A 17,212-nucleotide genomic window follows, 5' to 3' on the forward strand; every position below is an offset into this window, starting at 1 on the left:
TTTTAGATAGGCATGTTTAGATGGGCATGTTCAGCTGAAACTGGGGACCCAGTTTTCTTCAATATTTCCAGTAATAAGTCTTCTAGTCCATTGTCGATTGCCTTTTGCCACTAGAAGCAGAGGCAAATGCAATGGGCTGCCCTGCCCTTTGGGCTGCAGCTGTTGCCACCATGCCCTCCTCCTCACTGGCCCTGACTTCGCCCTTCTTCTCTTCCTCCTCACCAGCCTCACCATCTGGGATGTACTGCTGCTTAGCTTTACAGGCTAGCCAAGCAGTGCATATCCAGCAGCAGCTTAGCTCACCAGTCTCTCCTCACTGCTGCTGAAGCAGCAGCAGCAGCAGCAGCTCTCTTTTGTCCTCTCTCTTGCTGCCTCTCCAGCACCAAGCTTGCCCATTTTGTCACCTCCATTTCACAAGGTGGCAGAGCAACAAGATTAGTACTGTGGAGACAGTGGGAGGAGCGGGCCCCGTGAGTGCAAGCTGGTGCTACAGCAGTGTGATGAGAGGTTGGTGGGCAAAGCTTTTGTTGATTTTGCTGAACACATACTGTCTGGTCAGCCTGAAGCACAAAGCAGAAACACATCCTTGAAAGTGAGGCTGGTGAGAGGAAAGAGGGGCGACCTCAGGGCTGAGGTGGGAGGAGCCCAGAGTGAAAGGCAGCAGAGATGAGGCGGGGCAGTGGCAGCAGACAGGTGGGGGGATACCTATGGCTGGGGGGGCTGTACTTGCCGCCCTACAGTGCACTTGCCACTCAAGGCTGTCTCTTCACATTGCCTGAAGGGAGAGTCACCCTTGCCCTTCTCTTCCCCTCAAATCCTTTCCATATTGCACCGCATTCCAAAATACGCCACTAAATATATCAAAACTAAATATATCAATATACAACAGAACTGGTCTATTTACTTTCTTACAGTGGTTCTCAAACATTTTGAAAACTCATGGTACAATATTAATATTTTTAAATATTCCCACACGACTCTTACTGCATATCCCCAGATTATTTGTTTATGCTACATAAATCAAATAAACAGATGTTCCAAGTCATTTCATATTTCGTTTCATGCAAAATACACATAGAAATAATTAGCCCGAAACACTTAGTGGAGTATCAACACAGGGATTTTCCAGACATTAAAAAAAGGAACAGAAGGTTATACGTAGGAAGCACCTGAAATCAAGTAGTGCTCTGGATCCCTTCTAGTTTTTTCACCTATTAACTTTACATCTCAATCCTGAATACATGCATTTGGAAAGGAGTCCCATAGCAATCATTAAAATAATAACTGCTGACACACTGCAAGGATAAAAGCCTGCGGGCCCAAAAATATCTTTAAAAACCATTTGTACAAATAATAATTTGCCAAGACTTGTTCAGAAAGAATTTTATCAAGAAGCAGTGTGATGTAGTGTCTAGACTTCAAATTATGAGACCTTTTTCAGAGCACCATCCAGTCATGAAGCTCATTGGGCCAGTCGCTATCTCTTGGTTTAACCCAGCTCACAGAGAAGAGGAAAGGTGGGACAAAATGTAATGTTTATTCATTGCAAGGGAGACAGATAGTTCTCTAAGCATATGTTTGTTCTCTACAATGCTCCCTCTAGATTAAGTCTTCAGATTAAAAATGTGATGGTAATACTGGATAAATTATTTCTTGTTTTAAGGGCTGGTGGTCAATGTTACAATTATTTTACCCCAGATACAAAAAGGTTACCTGAAGCTCAGTTGCTGTTGTCTCCAAGATTTTTGAAAGTGTCTCTCCTGGCTGAGCTCGTATCACATCAATAATAAGTCTTTTTGTCCTGAATTGAGGAAGAGGTTAGAAATATTTCTGATTCAACAGTAAAAGATATTTTAGAGTCTAACACAAACAAATCCAAAAGCAATTCTTACTGATAATCACTCTACACACAGATCTATTTTATGAATGGAAGTGTCAGAACTATAATAAAGTAACCCAACTATTTCTCCAGGAAATTTGCTGTGTTACAATCAGGTTATATCAGACACCTGGGTGATGTTGCCTGGCATGGCATTGCACCTAAAAATCTATTTAGAAAACCCATTGTCAGTATGCAGGATATTCTGCATTTATGCTGTCTTATTAAGGTTGTGTAATTCTGATTGTTTTACTGCTGTCCCCCCCCCCCCCCCAATTCTGTGAATTGTACTGTAAAGTTAAAAAAAAAACAGTCTGGTTATTGTGATTTTAATTGAACTTCAGCTGCCTTGAACATGTTTTTAAAAGCACATTTTTAAAATAATAATAATAATATTGCTCCCCTGCAGCAGTCACCACTGGCAAAGAGCTTGGAAGGAGGTGAAGAAAAGGGAGTCAGATGGTCAGTCAGGGCTGTCAGAACATTCCCTTAACCTTAAAAAATAAAACTATGGAGAGGAGGGGTGTTAGAACTTTTAAAAAAAGCAAGCTAGGCATAGTTAGACAGCTCTGCTGTCTTCACTCAGGGCCAGTGCTAGACTATTTTGCGCCCTAGGCAGGGCTAAGTACTTGCACCCCCCCAAAAAAATTTTCAACTTCGATTTTCAAAAACAGATGATTTGTAGAAAAAATGAAAAGCATAAAACTTGAAACTGCTAAATTTATTTCAAATTGCAAGAATAGGTAATACATCAATTTTTGATTATCTTTCTTAAATACAAAAAGAAAATATTTTGGCACACAAATCATTTTGATTGATTTAATACACTCTGTGCCCCTCTGAGGTCTGTGCCCTAGGTGGCTGCCTAGTTGGCCTAATGGTAGCATGAGCCCTGTCTTCACTTGTACAAGTTACCCCTGCTAACTGGACAAAGAGGCACCTTTTATCGTGCTGATTCTCTTTATTTAGCAGGGGGAGAGTAACTGGCCCTATCCACCCCCAGCACAGGACCTCCAGTGACTGTTGCTGGTGTCTATCTTATGTTTCTTTTTCGACTGTGAGCCCTTTGGGGACAGGGATCCATCCTATTTATTTATCATTTCTCTGTGTAAAATGCTCTGAGCCATTTTTGGAAGGGCGGTATAGAAATCAAATAAATAAATAAATAAATAAATAAAATAAGAATGTTAGCACAGGATAAGAGTATCTTAATTTTTGCCACACTTATTCAGATTATACATGCCTATATGAGAGAGAGAGAATCCAGTTAGCTTGACATTTCCTTACAGCAACATAAAATCCAAGACAGATGTGCCCTTCTGCTTCCTGTAGCCTAATCTATATCCTGCTATGCAGTTTCTTTTTTGTAAAACCTTATCATAGAATAGTGACTGTGTGGTCTTTCTATAGTTGTTCCAAGCTACATCCTGTTCCAAAGATGCATACAGAAACTATCACACAAAGAGAACACTGCATTTTGCGGCATGAGCCCAAAAATGTCGTCACTGGGATTCTAGGAAAGGCATTCATTGCCTGATTAAAATATGAGCCTATTTCTGTCTCATACTGAGCAACTAAATCCACTGTGCTAAGGACACTTCCATGGAGGTTCTACATCAACACACAAACACACACACACACCCCTCTCTGTGTACCCTTAGGGCTGTGAACTTAATTTTTGAACTTGCCCCTAATACATAAATATTGTAGAATTTGAAACTTTAAACCCGCACAAGAATACACTAGAAATACCTAATATCTAGAAATACCTAACGTTCATGTATAATAAAATGGTTTTCTGCGAATCAAAGTGAGAAAGTGTTAAGTAAGTGCTTCAAATTTGATGAAAGTCTTGTCAATACTACATACTTCATCATCAGGCCCTTGATGTCTTGTTCTTCACCTTCCCGTAAATCGTATTTCCTGGCCAGTGAAAGAGAAATTTCTGTCTTGACAAGCTGACTTAGAGTGTTTTCCTTGTTAGGGTCATTGGGATCAACAGCTCCTTCTCCTGAAGAAAGGGGGGGAAAGTAGTATTGCCAGTTACTAACCCAAATTCAGCAACTATAATTTATTTTGCTTCTACAATTAGGGGGATGGAGAAGGGAGAGGTGGTGTAGGACACTGAAGTTCTACAGCCTGTCTGGATTGTAAGAAATGTCCAGTCACTTTTATATCTTCTGAGATTGTGCCACGCATCAGTTGCATACTCACATGCATATTTTGCAGTGATAGGGCTAGAATTTCCCCCCCAAAATATATATATTCTGATTGTTGAATGCTGTGCCAAATGCCAAAGTCTGAGCTTCTGGAGCAACTGCGTGGAAATGTGAAATATACACCACCCTGATTATAACATGATGCTTCCAGACCAAGGGTGCAGATCACTTTTAGGATAATATATTTAAATTGAAGAGAAACCTTCCCATCCCTGGCCAGAGCACAGCCCATAGGGTAGGGCATACTGCATTTCATGACTGGAGAACCATTGTTCCCAACTCTAAACACCTTTATACTTCTGCAAGTACATTATACTCTCTTGAAATAGTGAAAATCAGTAACAATGGCCAGGAAACCAGGAGGTAAGTACATGCAGACTACTTAGATGCGATAACGGTATGAAGCATGATGCTGTATTAAGACCAGAATGCCATAGCACAGATCTTCACAAAACCCAAAGGAGTAACATGGATAATCCCAATGCTTTCATTCTAAGAAAGCTTTCATTCCAAGAAATTTTGTTTAAAAAAAAGAAGGGGGGGGGGAGAAAAGTGCATCAACATAAGCTACACACTAGTTCAGTATCTTATTCTCTTTTAAACTCTTCAAAATGTTAGGACCAACCTTTCAATTACATTTTTTTTTTTTTGCTTACCAAGAAAAGTCTCCACATCTGGAACTTCTCCAAGCCCCTGCAAGAGTTCGTTCAAGATGTCATTTGGGTCAGGAGCAATGGCATCCTGATGTTCAATCAGTAGCTGCAAAGACGACAACCATTATTAAAACTACTGAAAAAATCTGACACGTTTCCACATGGTAATATGTATTCATAATGCATCATGACATGCAAATGTAAAATGCAAAAACAGAAATGTGTGAATAAAGACTTCCAGAGACGACATGGAAAAGCCAATATAATAGGAGTACACCTAACATCCACCACAACATTCACTGGCTACAGCAGTGGTGGGAGGAGAACTGATACTATTTTCACAAGTGCAAAATATATGCTGTATAGCAAAATATATGCCATATATTCTTTACCACACTGACTTGAAAAGCAATATAAATCCTATTCAGACGTTATGGTGTGCACAGCTATTTTTGTGTGAATGACTACATATGTTCATTTTAAAAGTGAAGCTTGGTACAGGTCCCCTCAGACGCAGTGTAAAATAGGAACTGGACTGCTATGTGTGTGCTCAATGTAATGTGTGAACAACTGTACATGCATACAGATCTGTATGCATGTGCACTGATTGTACATGCACTGAACAGAATATGCAATTAAGACTATCATCAAGGTCTACCTTTGTATTTAGAAAAAATGGGACAGGAAGAATTCATACAAGAAAGGATAGGGTGCGCATGATCCTACAGCCTGCCCCTATCTCTCAGCTATAGTTAAGAGACCGGCATTGTTACACCAGCCTTGGCAATTTTTCTCGTAGAACCCACTCCAAAACGGGGTGACTCTGAGGTTGGGTTTATGGATTTCTTTATGGTTGCCCCCTACCTCTTACCTCACAATATGACATCTTGTCTGTAAGAATTCACATTGGCAGGCAACTGTATGCTTTTCATCCTGGAATCTAGACAATTGTCCACAAAAAAGGGGCCAAAGGGAACCAGCCTCTTAAGTATCTGCAGGCCTCCAGAGAACAACTGCAGAAATACTTCAGACCAACTGATAAACCTTACAAACTCCAAATAATACTCAGAGAGGGTCGGACAAGACAATTATAACTGATTGTTCCATTGTGGAAAGAGTAAACACACACACTCAAATCCAGTTCCTTAAGATTCTTTTCTTAAGAACATCATCATGTTTTTCCCATGTACAAGCTACTGGTATTATAAGAGGAAATACATCTGAACCTATAAATAACATTTTATGCTACAGCTTTGTTTCTTCAACTAAGGAGTGACTTTACAAGGTCATAAAAACATATTTTAAATATATGCTGCTTCACAGATAAGGGACTATGAGTTTCCTGTAAACTATGAGTTTCCTGTAAATTACTCTGCTTGTTTCTATACCTTCCACTTTTTGCACAAAGCAAATAATAATACCTATAATATAGTAATAGAAATCACACTACAATTATTTGCAAATTCAAGGTTTGCATCTTCTAAACATGGACCTAAGACCTTTGGAACAGTCATTTTAAAAGCGAGAACATGCTACTCCTTCCACTCTTATGTTAGAGATCTACGTATAAATGTATGCCATTACCTACCAGCAATACTCTGCTTAAAAGGACAATGAGACAGAACAGACACTAGTTATGGCTTTCCCAAATAATTCTGTGAATTGTAGTTTGGTAAGGATGCTGAGAAGTCCTTTCAACATCCTTACCCTAATCCCAGGACTACTGTCACTGGCACTCCCTGGGGAGAGGGTATCAATCAACCAACCAGGTATCAATCTCTTTATTTTGGTCGCTGACCAGAGTTAAACCAGTACAAGTCTGTAGAATTTTTTTAACAGTGTGTATCAATAGCACAGCCTCACCCATAGGTATATTTATCATCTTTGCAATTTAATTCTTTCATCTAATCAAGCAGACTGGTTGGTCCCAACAGCCCTAGTGCCAGGATTTGGCTGCCCCACTGGCAAAGCCTTCCATGTTGGTTCTCCATAGTATCCAACCTACCCCAGGCTCCCAGTCTGCCCTCTTCAAGGCTTTTTGCCCAGCAACTTGATGTCATTTGACTAGGCCTAGTGGAGGTAGCTCTTTCTTCTGTGCCAGCAAGGACAGAAGCAGCATTTGTAATTCCTTGACATCCCAGGCTCCTCCTGGCATGTGTCAGTGGGGCAGGGCAACCGGGAATTTTAAAATGGTGCTCATTAACTGCTGCCCAGTCACCCAGTGAGCTTTCCAGGGGCAATGAGATGACTAACTGAGCAACAGCACCAGAGATGTGATGACAGAGCAACTCACTTGGCTGAGCAAATCACTCTCCTCTCCTTTTGCCCTCTGTATCTGCAAACAGGTTTGCTCCAGACACTCCTGCATATCATAGGTGACTTTGAAGGAAGTTCATTTGTGGGTGTGGAGAGTGGAACCCAGCTGGGCAAGTTGTGCTGCTGCTGCAGCTGCAACAGTAGTCACTGGGCGGGCAGGCTTCCAGGGTTATCTGCGGGTCTTCTGCTGGGCATGCATCCCTGGGATGGCCAGTGTTTGTGCTGGCTGATCCCCAACACTGGCCCTTAGTGGTTCGATGCAATCATCATGTGAAATCATGGTTTAGCATGAGAGTTGTGTGCCAGGGCCCATTTACTCATTCCTCCTCTTTTCACGTTAAGCGGAATACACAATTTCCATTCAAAGCCTTGCAACAAATTAGGTTTGCCAGATCATTTGAATGTAGAAAATCCTGGCTTGTTCTAACTACAGTTTGCACTTAAGCCAGAATATGGAACTAGGACTGAATCCCAGTTTTGTACCCTGGCTTGTGCACAAACTGTAGTTAGAACAAGCCAAGATGAGCCAGGTTGAGTTAGATCAGCCAACTCAAAAGCTTGTCAGGGGTTCATGCTCATCAGGAGACCCACAGCCAACACTGGAATAGGGGTGGGCCCGGACCGGTCTGGAGGCCATTGAAAAGGTCTCCGGACCAGTCCGGACTGGTCTGGAGCTGGGTGGTTCGGTCCGGGGCTGGGGGGTCGCTTTAAGAGCGGCGGGATGGTTTACTTACCCCTCCCGCCGCTTTCTGATGTGGCCCCCGTAATTCATAGTGTAATTGGGGTGCAGGATATCTCCCTGCCGCCCCTTCCCCGCTGCTCCTCTGGAAAGCGCTGCAAAGCTCACAGTAATGCTTTGCGCGCTCACTGAATACCTTCATGAATCGCTGCCCCACTTTTTAAATGTAATTAAAAGAAAATTGGGTTTCCAACCCAAGAAGGCAGACAAGCCAGAGAGCGCGCGAAGGGGGCGGGAAGGGCAACACGAAGGGGAGACGAGGTGGTGTGGCTGGCGGAAGAGAGGCAGGGAAAGGACACGAGGGAGAAAGGACACATGGCGGTCCTCCCGAGAGAAGCACATACAGACCGCTCACCCTCTGCAGACTGCTCACCCTCTGCTTTTAGGATTAAAAAAAAGTCCTCTTTTGAAAGCCCGGCTCCCCTCCTCGTCGTCACTTAGCAATAGCCAACAATAGCCAGCCATTCCGCCTTCCCCCGCTCTCCAGCCCCGCCTCAGGCGCAGCTACTATAGCAGCAGGGGGACCCAGTGGAAATTTCCACTCCCGTCCCTGCTGCTATAGTAGCTGCGCCTGAGGCGGGGCTGGAGAGCGGGGGAAGGCGGAATGGCTGGCTATTGCTGGCTATTGCTAAGTGACGACGAGGAGGGGAGCCGGGCTTTCAAAAGAGGACTTTTTTTTAATCCTAAAAGCAGAGGGTGAGCAGTCTGCAGAGGGTGAGCGGTCTGTATGTGCTTCTCTCGGGAGGACCGCCGTGTGTCCTTTCTCCCTCGTGTCCTTTCCCTGCCTCTCTTCCGCCAGCCACGCCACCTCGTCTCCCCTTCGTGTTGCCCTTCCCGCCCCCTTCGCGCGCTCTCTGGCTTGTCTGCCTTCTTGGGTTGGAAACCCAATTTTCTTTTAATTACATTTAAAAAGTGGGGCAGCGATTCATGAAGGTATTCAGTGAGCGCGCAAAGCATTACTGTGAGCTTTGCAGCGCTTTCCAGAGGAGCAGCGGGGAAGGGGCGGCAGGGAGATATCCTGCACCCCAATTACACTATGAATTACGGGGGCCACATCGGAAAGCGGCGGGAGGGGTAAGTAAACCCTCCCGCCGCTCTTAAAGCGACCCCCCAGCCCAGTGCCGGACCGCAGTGTAGCGGTTCCGTGCACACCCCTACACTGGAAGTCTGCCTGCCCAGTGCCTGGTGCTGCCACATGACTTGCTTGGTCGAGTCCCACCCAGTTTGTTTTAAGCCAAGATGGGAACCTGCAAAATGTCCCTTTCTACTGTGTGAAGGGGAGGGGGGGCTGCATGGACCTGAACCGCTCAATTATCATGCTATATCATTATGTTGTGCAATGTCAATCAGGCCAGAAAGTCAATTTCTATGACTTTTCATTTTCTACTTCATGTGTTTTTGCTACTATAGCCTAACAGGGCTATAAGATACTACAAATTGATGTAGATACTACACAAGGAGGTAGCAAAGGCTTCTTTGCTGTAAGAGTCCAACAAATCCTTTTAAAAGGGTGGTAAGCCCTCTCCAACAGCACTATTGGGGATGGGGCCATAGCTCAGTGGTAGAGTTTGGTCTGCATGTAGAAGGCCTCAGGTTTGATCCCTGGCCAGGTAGGGACTGGGAAAGACTCCTGCCTCTTAAACCTTGAAAAACTGCTGCCAGGCAGTAACAAGCTAGATGAGACAATGGTCTGACTCTGTATAAGGCAGCTTCCTAAGTTCCGATTTCAATAAGGAACCAATTTTTTAAAATTTGTATCAGATTAATTTATCCATTCTACTAAAAAGGCTTTCCCACACACTATACACACACATGTTGTGAAGGATTTATAAACTGCAACACAGATTTATCTTACTGCCATGCAGCTTTAATACATTTGGACTGTGCAACAGTCCTGTGGAAAATTATAATACAGGATTATAAGGAAATTCATGAGAAGCAGCTGTGTAGGTTACCATAAATCCGGTACTGCTTAGTTTTCAAAGACTTTTATTTGACAAACTAAAAACATTTAACCATATGTCAATATGAACTGTATAGCCTTTAGAAAGCCAAGGAGAAAAAGTTTAATATAATCATATACATTCATGTTGAAGTTGCAGATTAGCCTGCATCTCTTCCCAATAATACCGATTGTTTTAAAATGACTTTTAAAGTCATTTTTTTTAAAAAAACCTTGGCTTTCTGGGTTGTTATTTTTTTAAACCTTTTGAAAACACACCTGTTTTATCAGGCTTTTGGTTTATGCTTTAAAGTTTACTGATGGTAATTTTGATTTGTTTTAACATGATTTTAGGTGTTAGTTGTTGTTTGGTTAAATTGTAAACTGTCCTAAGATTTTATATAGAGTGGTATAAAAATATGATAAACAACAGATGGAAGAACAGAACAGAATATGCACATTCAGTACCAAGTAAGTGCTGGAAGTGCTAACATTTTAGTGGGACATTGATTCTAGAAGTTCTATTATGTAGGTTCTTTGAAAAGGCCATATGGTACAAATCGAGGTTAAGACAGCATGAGTCATGTTGTGTTTAAAAAAAAAAAAAAGCTGTTCCTGTAATTCATCTCTTCCTTATCCAACACAAACAACTCACAGGACACCAGTATTATCCTAAATTATCCATTTCCATCATGCAACAGCAGTTCCAAAACACAGTAAGATTTGTCACTCCATTTCCCCCCACAAAGAAAATGTCACCTTTTACAGAAAAGCAATAGGAGACATTATATATTCAAACTCATATAGAAATAACGTGAATGGAGGGAAACCTTTTCAAAGGTTCTAACACTGGTGGAAGGAAAGTGAGATAATCTGTTACTACTGTCTGAGACAGTAAAAAAAAAAAGTCTTTCCTACTACTGGAAACCGCCCCCACCCCCCAAAAAATCAAGTTTATCTAGGCTGTAAGCATTTTTGCAAGCTACTAGCTTGATGAGGCAGAATATAAGCTACAAACTCACCAGCACTGAATATGTTTTCCTTCAAAGCCTGCTCCAGACTTCCAAATTAAATGTTTAGGATCAAGTGCTCATAGAGGCACACATTTTAACTAGCCAGCTTCCAAAAAAACCCAATCCAAATTTAGTAATTATGGTTTCAAGGCTTTTTGCTTCCCTTTTCCATACTTACTGAATGAGTGTTAATGATTTCCTCAATGGATATATATATAACTGGTTTGCTAAGAGTCACCATATCAGAGTATTCATCAATATTGAATTTTTCTTCAGGTTCAGGAACTCCACATGCTGCTTGAAAAAAATTCCTAAGAGAGAAAAAACACAATACTTGCATAACACAGAATTTAAACAGTTACACTGATGCTAACCAAAGCCCAAGTATTATAATGACATTAACTAAGCTTGGAAACTGTTTCTCACAATTTTGTATGTAGATCTGAGACTATAGTGCAGGCATCCCCAAACTGCGGCCCTCCAGATGTTGCTGAACTACAACTCCCAGCATCCCTAGACACAATTTTTTGGGGCTAGGTATGCTGGAAGTTGTAGTTTAGCAACATCTGGAGGGCTGCAGTTTGGGGATGCCTGCTATAATGCAATAGTCTTCATTGTATGCTCGGAGGACTGTGGTGGCCCCCATCAACCCTGAGTGTGGCTTCCTGACTCACTGCTTATTGGGTCTGTGAAACTTCCATCAAAGCTGAATACTCTGCACAGTCCCCCTGGCAACATGTGGAGATGACCATTCTCACAGCACAATTCTGTGCTTTTCCATAGCGACCGGGGGGGGTGTCCTTTAAGAGAAACGGAGCCCTCTTGGGCCCCTGCACCATTTTGGAAGGCACACATGAAGTGCTGGGAAATATAGCTATTCTCAGAGCTGTCCCCATAGAGCTCTTGCAAGGTAACCATCTCTGTTAAACAGCCCTCCTCGCACTAATAACAGCTCCCGTACAGTGCAGAGGTCAGCACAGTGGGAAATGGCTCTCATGCTGCAGATTTTTCTAGGGATGTGCCAGCAGCCCCATAAGTGCACTTGGGGGGTGCTGGATAGCTATCATAGAATCCACACACAGAATACCTCTGAAACAACAGAACCCTGTACCCCATGGGTTAGAAACCCATGGGGGTGGTTGGCACCCTATGTGCACTACACTACCACTTGCTCTGGGCCACCCCAGCACCCCCCAAGTGCACTTATGGGGCTGCTGACACCTCAATGCTTCTCTATGGGGAAAAACCTTAAAGACGCGTAAACTTTAACAATTCCCCCAAAATCAGCCCTCTGCCCAAATCCTTTGAAAGAATTCAGGTAGCTTCCTTGACCCTACCTGGCACTACCACCAACCCCACACTGCTCTAAGCCACCCTTTTGCCCCCCGAGTGAAGCTATCCATTTGCTGACACCTCAATGCTTCTCTATGTGGGAAAACCTTACAGACGCGTAAACTTCAACAATTCCCCCCAAATCAGCCCTCTGCCCCATCACTCTGAAATTGGGGTGGTAGCCTCCGCCCATTAGGCACTACCACCTCACCCCACTCTTTTTGCCCAGATCCCACTCTATGCCCCCAAACTGCCCCAAAGACACCAAAAATTCCCCAAAAATAAGCCCTTTGCCCAATTCCCCTGAAATTTGGGTGGTAGCCTCCAACCATTGGGCACTACCACCCCACCCCACTATTTTGCCCCTGGGACCCATTTTTCCTTCCCGAACCGATTTGGATTCAGATTTAATCCGAATCGAATCAGGGGTGATTCGGTTCGGGTCCCGAACCGAATCACTGAAAACCCGAATTGCATACCCCTAGATTTTTCACCAAAGTAGTGAAGATCAATTCATAGTGTTTAACTTACATTACAGACACTGTGGGGACTGTCTGGTCAAAAGGCAGGGCAGACATATATTTTAATATAAACACAGACCTCAACACTTGAGATTCCAAACAAGAGCGTCATACAGGCTAAAATGCTTAACATAATGCCAAGATGCATCATATGCACTTGTAACATGTAAACAACAAAAGTGAATAGCTGCCAAATGATATGATATCCAGCTTGTGGACAGCTTTGCAAATATGTTTCAATAACATTTTTTGATACAACTGTTTATTAAATTATAGTTTGTTGGAATTCCAGAGCATTTCTGTTTAGTGATGAAACCACCCACACAGGCTAAGGCTAAAGAGCACAGCTCTCTCCAAACATTTTACCACAATGTCCTGGTAACATTTCCTATTGCCCGAAGTCAAATATACAACTCTTCCTGGTTAGGAAATGTTTCCCCTTAAAAAGTCCTATAATGAGCCCCTGGTGGCGCAGTGGTAAAACTGCCGCCCTGTAACCAGAAGGTTACAAGTTCGATCCTGACCAGGGGCTCAAGGTTGACTCAGCCTTCCATCCTTCTGAGGTCGGTAAAATGAGTACCCAGAATGTTGGGGGGCAATATGCTAAATCATTGTAAACCGCTTAGAGAGCTTCCAGCTATAGAGCGGTATATAAATGTAAGTGCTATTGCTATTGCTATGTCATTATCCTTAAGCAAAGTATCACTTGTGTAATACAGCGACAATCACCAAAGTATAGGGCATGAAGCAGGGCAGGGGGGCTGCATCAAAATATTAGCCAAAGAAAGCATGACTTCATTGGAATTGAAAGAAGTAAGTTGACAAGACACAGAATATATTTTGCTTATCTTTTATAAAAAGTATCTCTTTCCATAGGAAAGCCAGTTCCACTAATCTAAAGGAAACCAAGAAATCTAAAGTAACAAACTACCCATGTATAAAAGTTTCTGCAAAGCAGTTTGTGGTTCATACATCTATTTGCTCTAGTACGGACCTGAATTTTTCATATGTTTGAGAGAGGTAACTGTTCATTGATGAGAGATGTGCGCTTTCCCCTTCAAAGAGATTGTTTGAGGCAGCATGCTGAAGGACTTTGGCCACAGAGCCCAAATTTCTCCTCTGATCGGGATGGATCTGCCCTCCTGCTGTCATGTCAATGATGTCAAAACCATCAGGTGCAACAATAGCTGGGTTCATGAATCGGTAGTACAGGAGATTTCCAACAATCTATGGGACAAACATTTTTTAAAATGGTTTTACTAGGTTCATCAAAGATTTGATTCCAAGCTGGTAACATTTCTTGAAAAAAATTATTGGGCACAGAATGTAAACATGGGGGTGGGGTGGGGGAAGTAATAAGAGACCATAACAGCCTTATGGAGTCAAGCCTATGGTTCAGACATGTTAACAGACTATAAGACAGCAGCCTTTGCTTTAGAGCAGTATTTAAGTCACATGGCACACAACAATCATAGGATGTTCCTAAAGGAATATAAATTCAGTTATATACATACAAAACTGGTAAGCAATGTTGAGACTGATTTCAAAGACTACACATGTCCCCAGTTTTGAGAATGGCCAAGGAGGAGGATAGACTGAACAGTTTCTTTCCATAATAAGGCTGGTATTCACTCTTGTTACACAGCAATCTTGCAACTTTCTAAATATGCAAACTATTTTAAAAACTGTTGAACTTGTTTTCTGAACTCTTTTAACATTTTAATTGTTGTTTTGACCTTTTATGTTATATTTGTTGTAAACTTCTCAGAGAAGTGAGTTTGGGGAGATATACAAATATACACAAACAAAAGCTAACCAGTCCTGTAGTTCCATCCTTGAAACATGAAAATATTTGGGGTGGAGAGAAGAAGAAAATACTCTATGAAGGTTTACTGATGCCAGATTATCTATACTCCTTTAGTTCAGACTCGAGTTATGGTTTATTTACTGAAGGCAGATATACTAAGATAGAAACAAGAAAAAAGCTTACTAGAAATCAGCTCAATTAACTCCCAGGTTCAAAGGTTTGCCAACATCCTTGCAGTTTTATTCTATGCATGCTTATCAGAAAGTAGGTCCTACTGAGTTCAACAGGACTTACTCCAGGATTACAGCCTTTAAAGCTTTAACCTAAAAAAGACCTAATACACACTGTTGTCAAACATCCTCCTGGTACTAGAATACATCTTTTGGGAAAACAGCATTCAACTTTCACTGGTGATTGGTGGTGGGGAGTTAATAGTTAACATTCTGACCTCCAAGGGTCCCCCCACCCCCAGTAATACTTCTCCAGGTAAAGTTGACACTTTGATATCAGAGTTTCCTCAGACAATGCAAAAACTAAGAATGCCTAATTACTACCTGATTATGGGGAGATTTAAAATGCCAACATATTTGCAGCACAATTTTGTACTACAGCAGTTGAAAAATGTTTCTAGTAAGTATACCTTACGATAGTAGATACAATGCTTATATATTTTATTAAAAAAAATTCACCTAGCCTAAAGCTTGTTACTCTAAAATTACTAGAAGAAAAAAATGCCTTCCCCCAAATTCAGCAATGGTAATCTATGCATATCACTTTAAGTGGTGCAGCGGGGAAATGCTTGACTAGCAAGCAGAAGGTTGCCGGTTCAAATCCCTGCTGCTACTATATCGGGCAGCAGCAATATAGGAAGATGCTGAAAGGCATCATCTCATACTGTGCAGGAGGAGCCAATGGTACTCTAAACCCTCCTGTATTCTACCAAAGAAAACCACAGGGCTCTGTGGACACCAGGAGTCGAAATCGACTTGACGGCACATTTTACTTTAATCTATGCACACCAAAAATATGTCCATATGTAGATTATCTCTATTAGGTACAAGAAGTCCCTTTTGAACAGAGGAATATTGAATCCACAAATGTGAGCATTACACTCTTATGTCCCACATGCACTGGATCAGTTCTGGCAGAGCTCATCAACTATGCAGGGAAGGAAGGAAGATGATTGAATCCAGGTGCCCCCCTTTCTTCTTCATTTCCTTCCACCCCCACTTCAAGTTGATAGTGCTGACCATCTTACTGAGAAGCATGGCAGTTCCTACTGTAAATAGCAGGAATGTGTATGGATTGATGTCAGTGTTGTCTTGAAAGTTTTAGAGAAATGGCATCACAGCAAAAACTCCCATCAGCTGGATAAAAATCTAAGTAGATAAAACAGCATCTTTACCTTGATGTAAATATTTCTGAGTTCAGTTTTGTGCACCCTCTGACCATGCATTATTGGAGACTGCACCACTCTTCAGTTTGGATAAACATTACATTCCCACAGTTTTTATAAGTTCAAAACAAGCCCAATGGGAGAACACTTTTGTTTGTTTTAGTGTTATTAGAGTCTCAAATTGCTTAAAATTGTGTTCAGTACTCTAACTGAATCAGAGTGAAAGCAGAACATGTCTCAATCTATAAGTTGCTACACGGAGGTAGCAATTTTTGGAATCTGGTCTTAGTCTTTTAGAATGGGATAGCTATGTCCCTCACTTCAGCAACTCATCTCTAGTCCTACCATCCATACACAGGGACAGCCATTCGTGTTCCATCTCCTATCCTGGCCAATGCAGTAATTCTGCTTGTAACAGAGCGAGATCAGGATATAGATAAGGGTCCCTAGCACTTAAGAGGGATGAATGCAGAAAAGCCGACAAGTGTTAAGTTGTAGTTTCTTTCCCAGCTTATTCTTTTTCAAAGAGACAAAATTATTGGAAATGTGACCACTTGCACAGAACGTGCTCTGACAAAGGACTCTGTACAAGCTGTCATGTCTTCAAGAGCACTAATGAGAAGCAGTTGGGCAGTTTCTCCCTACTTCTCTGAGTTACCCTGCTCTGCACTGCAAAGAAATTTCCCTCTTAGCATAGTCTTAAATAACAAGATACTGACAATCACCCTCACAAATCTACCTTCAAAAGCTCATCTTCTGTTGCATCTGGGAATTTCTCGTGGAGCGAGTTCTTCAGAACTTTGGCTATATACCTCATTCCATAACTACATGCAAAAACAGATGAAAAAAGGAAAATAATGGAAAAGGACTTAGGATGAAATACAACTAATTCAATCAACAAAAAGAGCATTGCATTTTGATTTAGAAACCTTAGAATCAACTGAACAGAATAAGATGGCATGAAAAACATAAGAAAATTGCATTATGAGCACTTCATAGACACAAAAATCTGGGTTTGGTGATGTCAGGGGAATACACCCCTCTGCTGGTGAAGTATCATGTTTCAGCTCCGAGTACAAAATAGATTTCAGCGATCTGAGTTCATAGTTTTTAAAAAACGACTTTTCGTTTTATGAAAAGGTTCCACCACTGTCTTCTTGGGTCCCTGAACTTACGGCATTAAATTCAGAGATGACACTATGGAAGCAAGGACTTTATCAGTTACTGTTCTCAGGCTCTGAATTGAGGACTCAAGTCGGTTCACTACTTCAGGGTGTGTCAGGGCTTGTTCTGTTGTTACATCATAAGGCAATTTGCTACAAAAGAAGAGAAAACAATATTGTTTTAACTTTTTAATAGCAACTTTTTAAAAAGTTACAATGCCTCAGTTTAAGT

The 17,212-nt window shown here is 41.9% G+C and overlaps 1 protein-coding gene across 4 annotated transcripts in view; it reads right to left on the bottom strand.

Moving 5' to 3' along the window:
* IQGAP2 (IQ motif containing GTPase activating protein 2) overlaps positions 1–17,212 on the bottom strand; it is a 219,248-nt gene that overhangs the window by 8,151 nt on the left and 193,885 nt on the right. For all 4 annotated transcript variants that reach the window (XM_053299875.1, XM_053299877.1, XM_053299876.1 and 1 more), the window contains 7 exons: positions 16,993–17,133; positions 16,557–16,641; positions 13,609–13,841; positions 10,940–11,072; positions 4,755–4,857; positions 3,749–3,890; positions 1,714–1,801 (listed from right to left, as the gene is read on the bottom strand). In XM_053299875.1, the coding sequence (XP_053155850.1) occupies positions 1,714–1,801; positions 3,749–3,890; positions 4,755–4,857; positions 10,940–11,072; positions 13,609–13,841; positions 16,557–16,641; positions 16,993–17,133 (925 nt within the window). The remainder of the gene's footprint in view (positions 1–1,713; positions 1,802–3,748; positions 3,891–4,754; positions 4,858–10,939; positions 11,073–13,608; positions 13,842–16,556; positions 16,642–16,992; positions 17,134–17,212) is intronic.

This window comes from Hemicordylus capensis, chromosome 2 (genome assembly GCF_027244095.1).
Source record: "Hemicordylus capensis ecotype Gifberg chromosome 2, rHemCap1.1.pri, whole genome shotgun sequence".
Lineage (NCBI taxonomy): Eukaryota > Metazoa > Chordata > Lepidosauria > Squamata > Cordylidae > Hemicordylus > Hemicordylus capensis.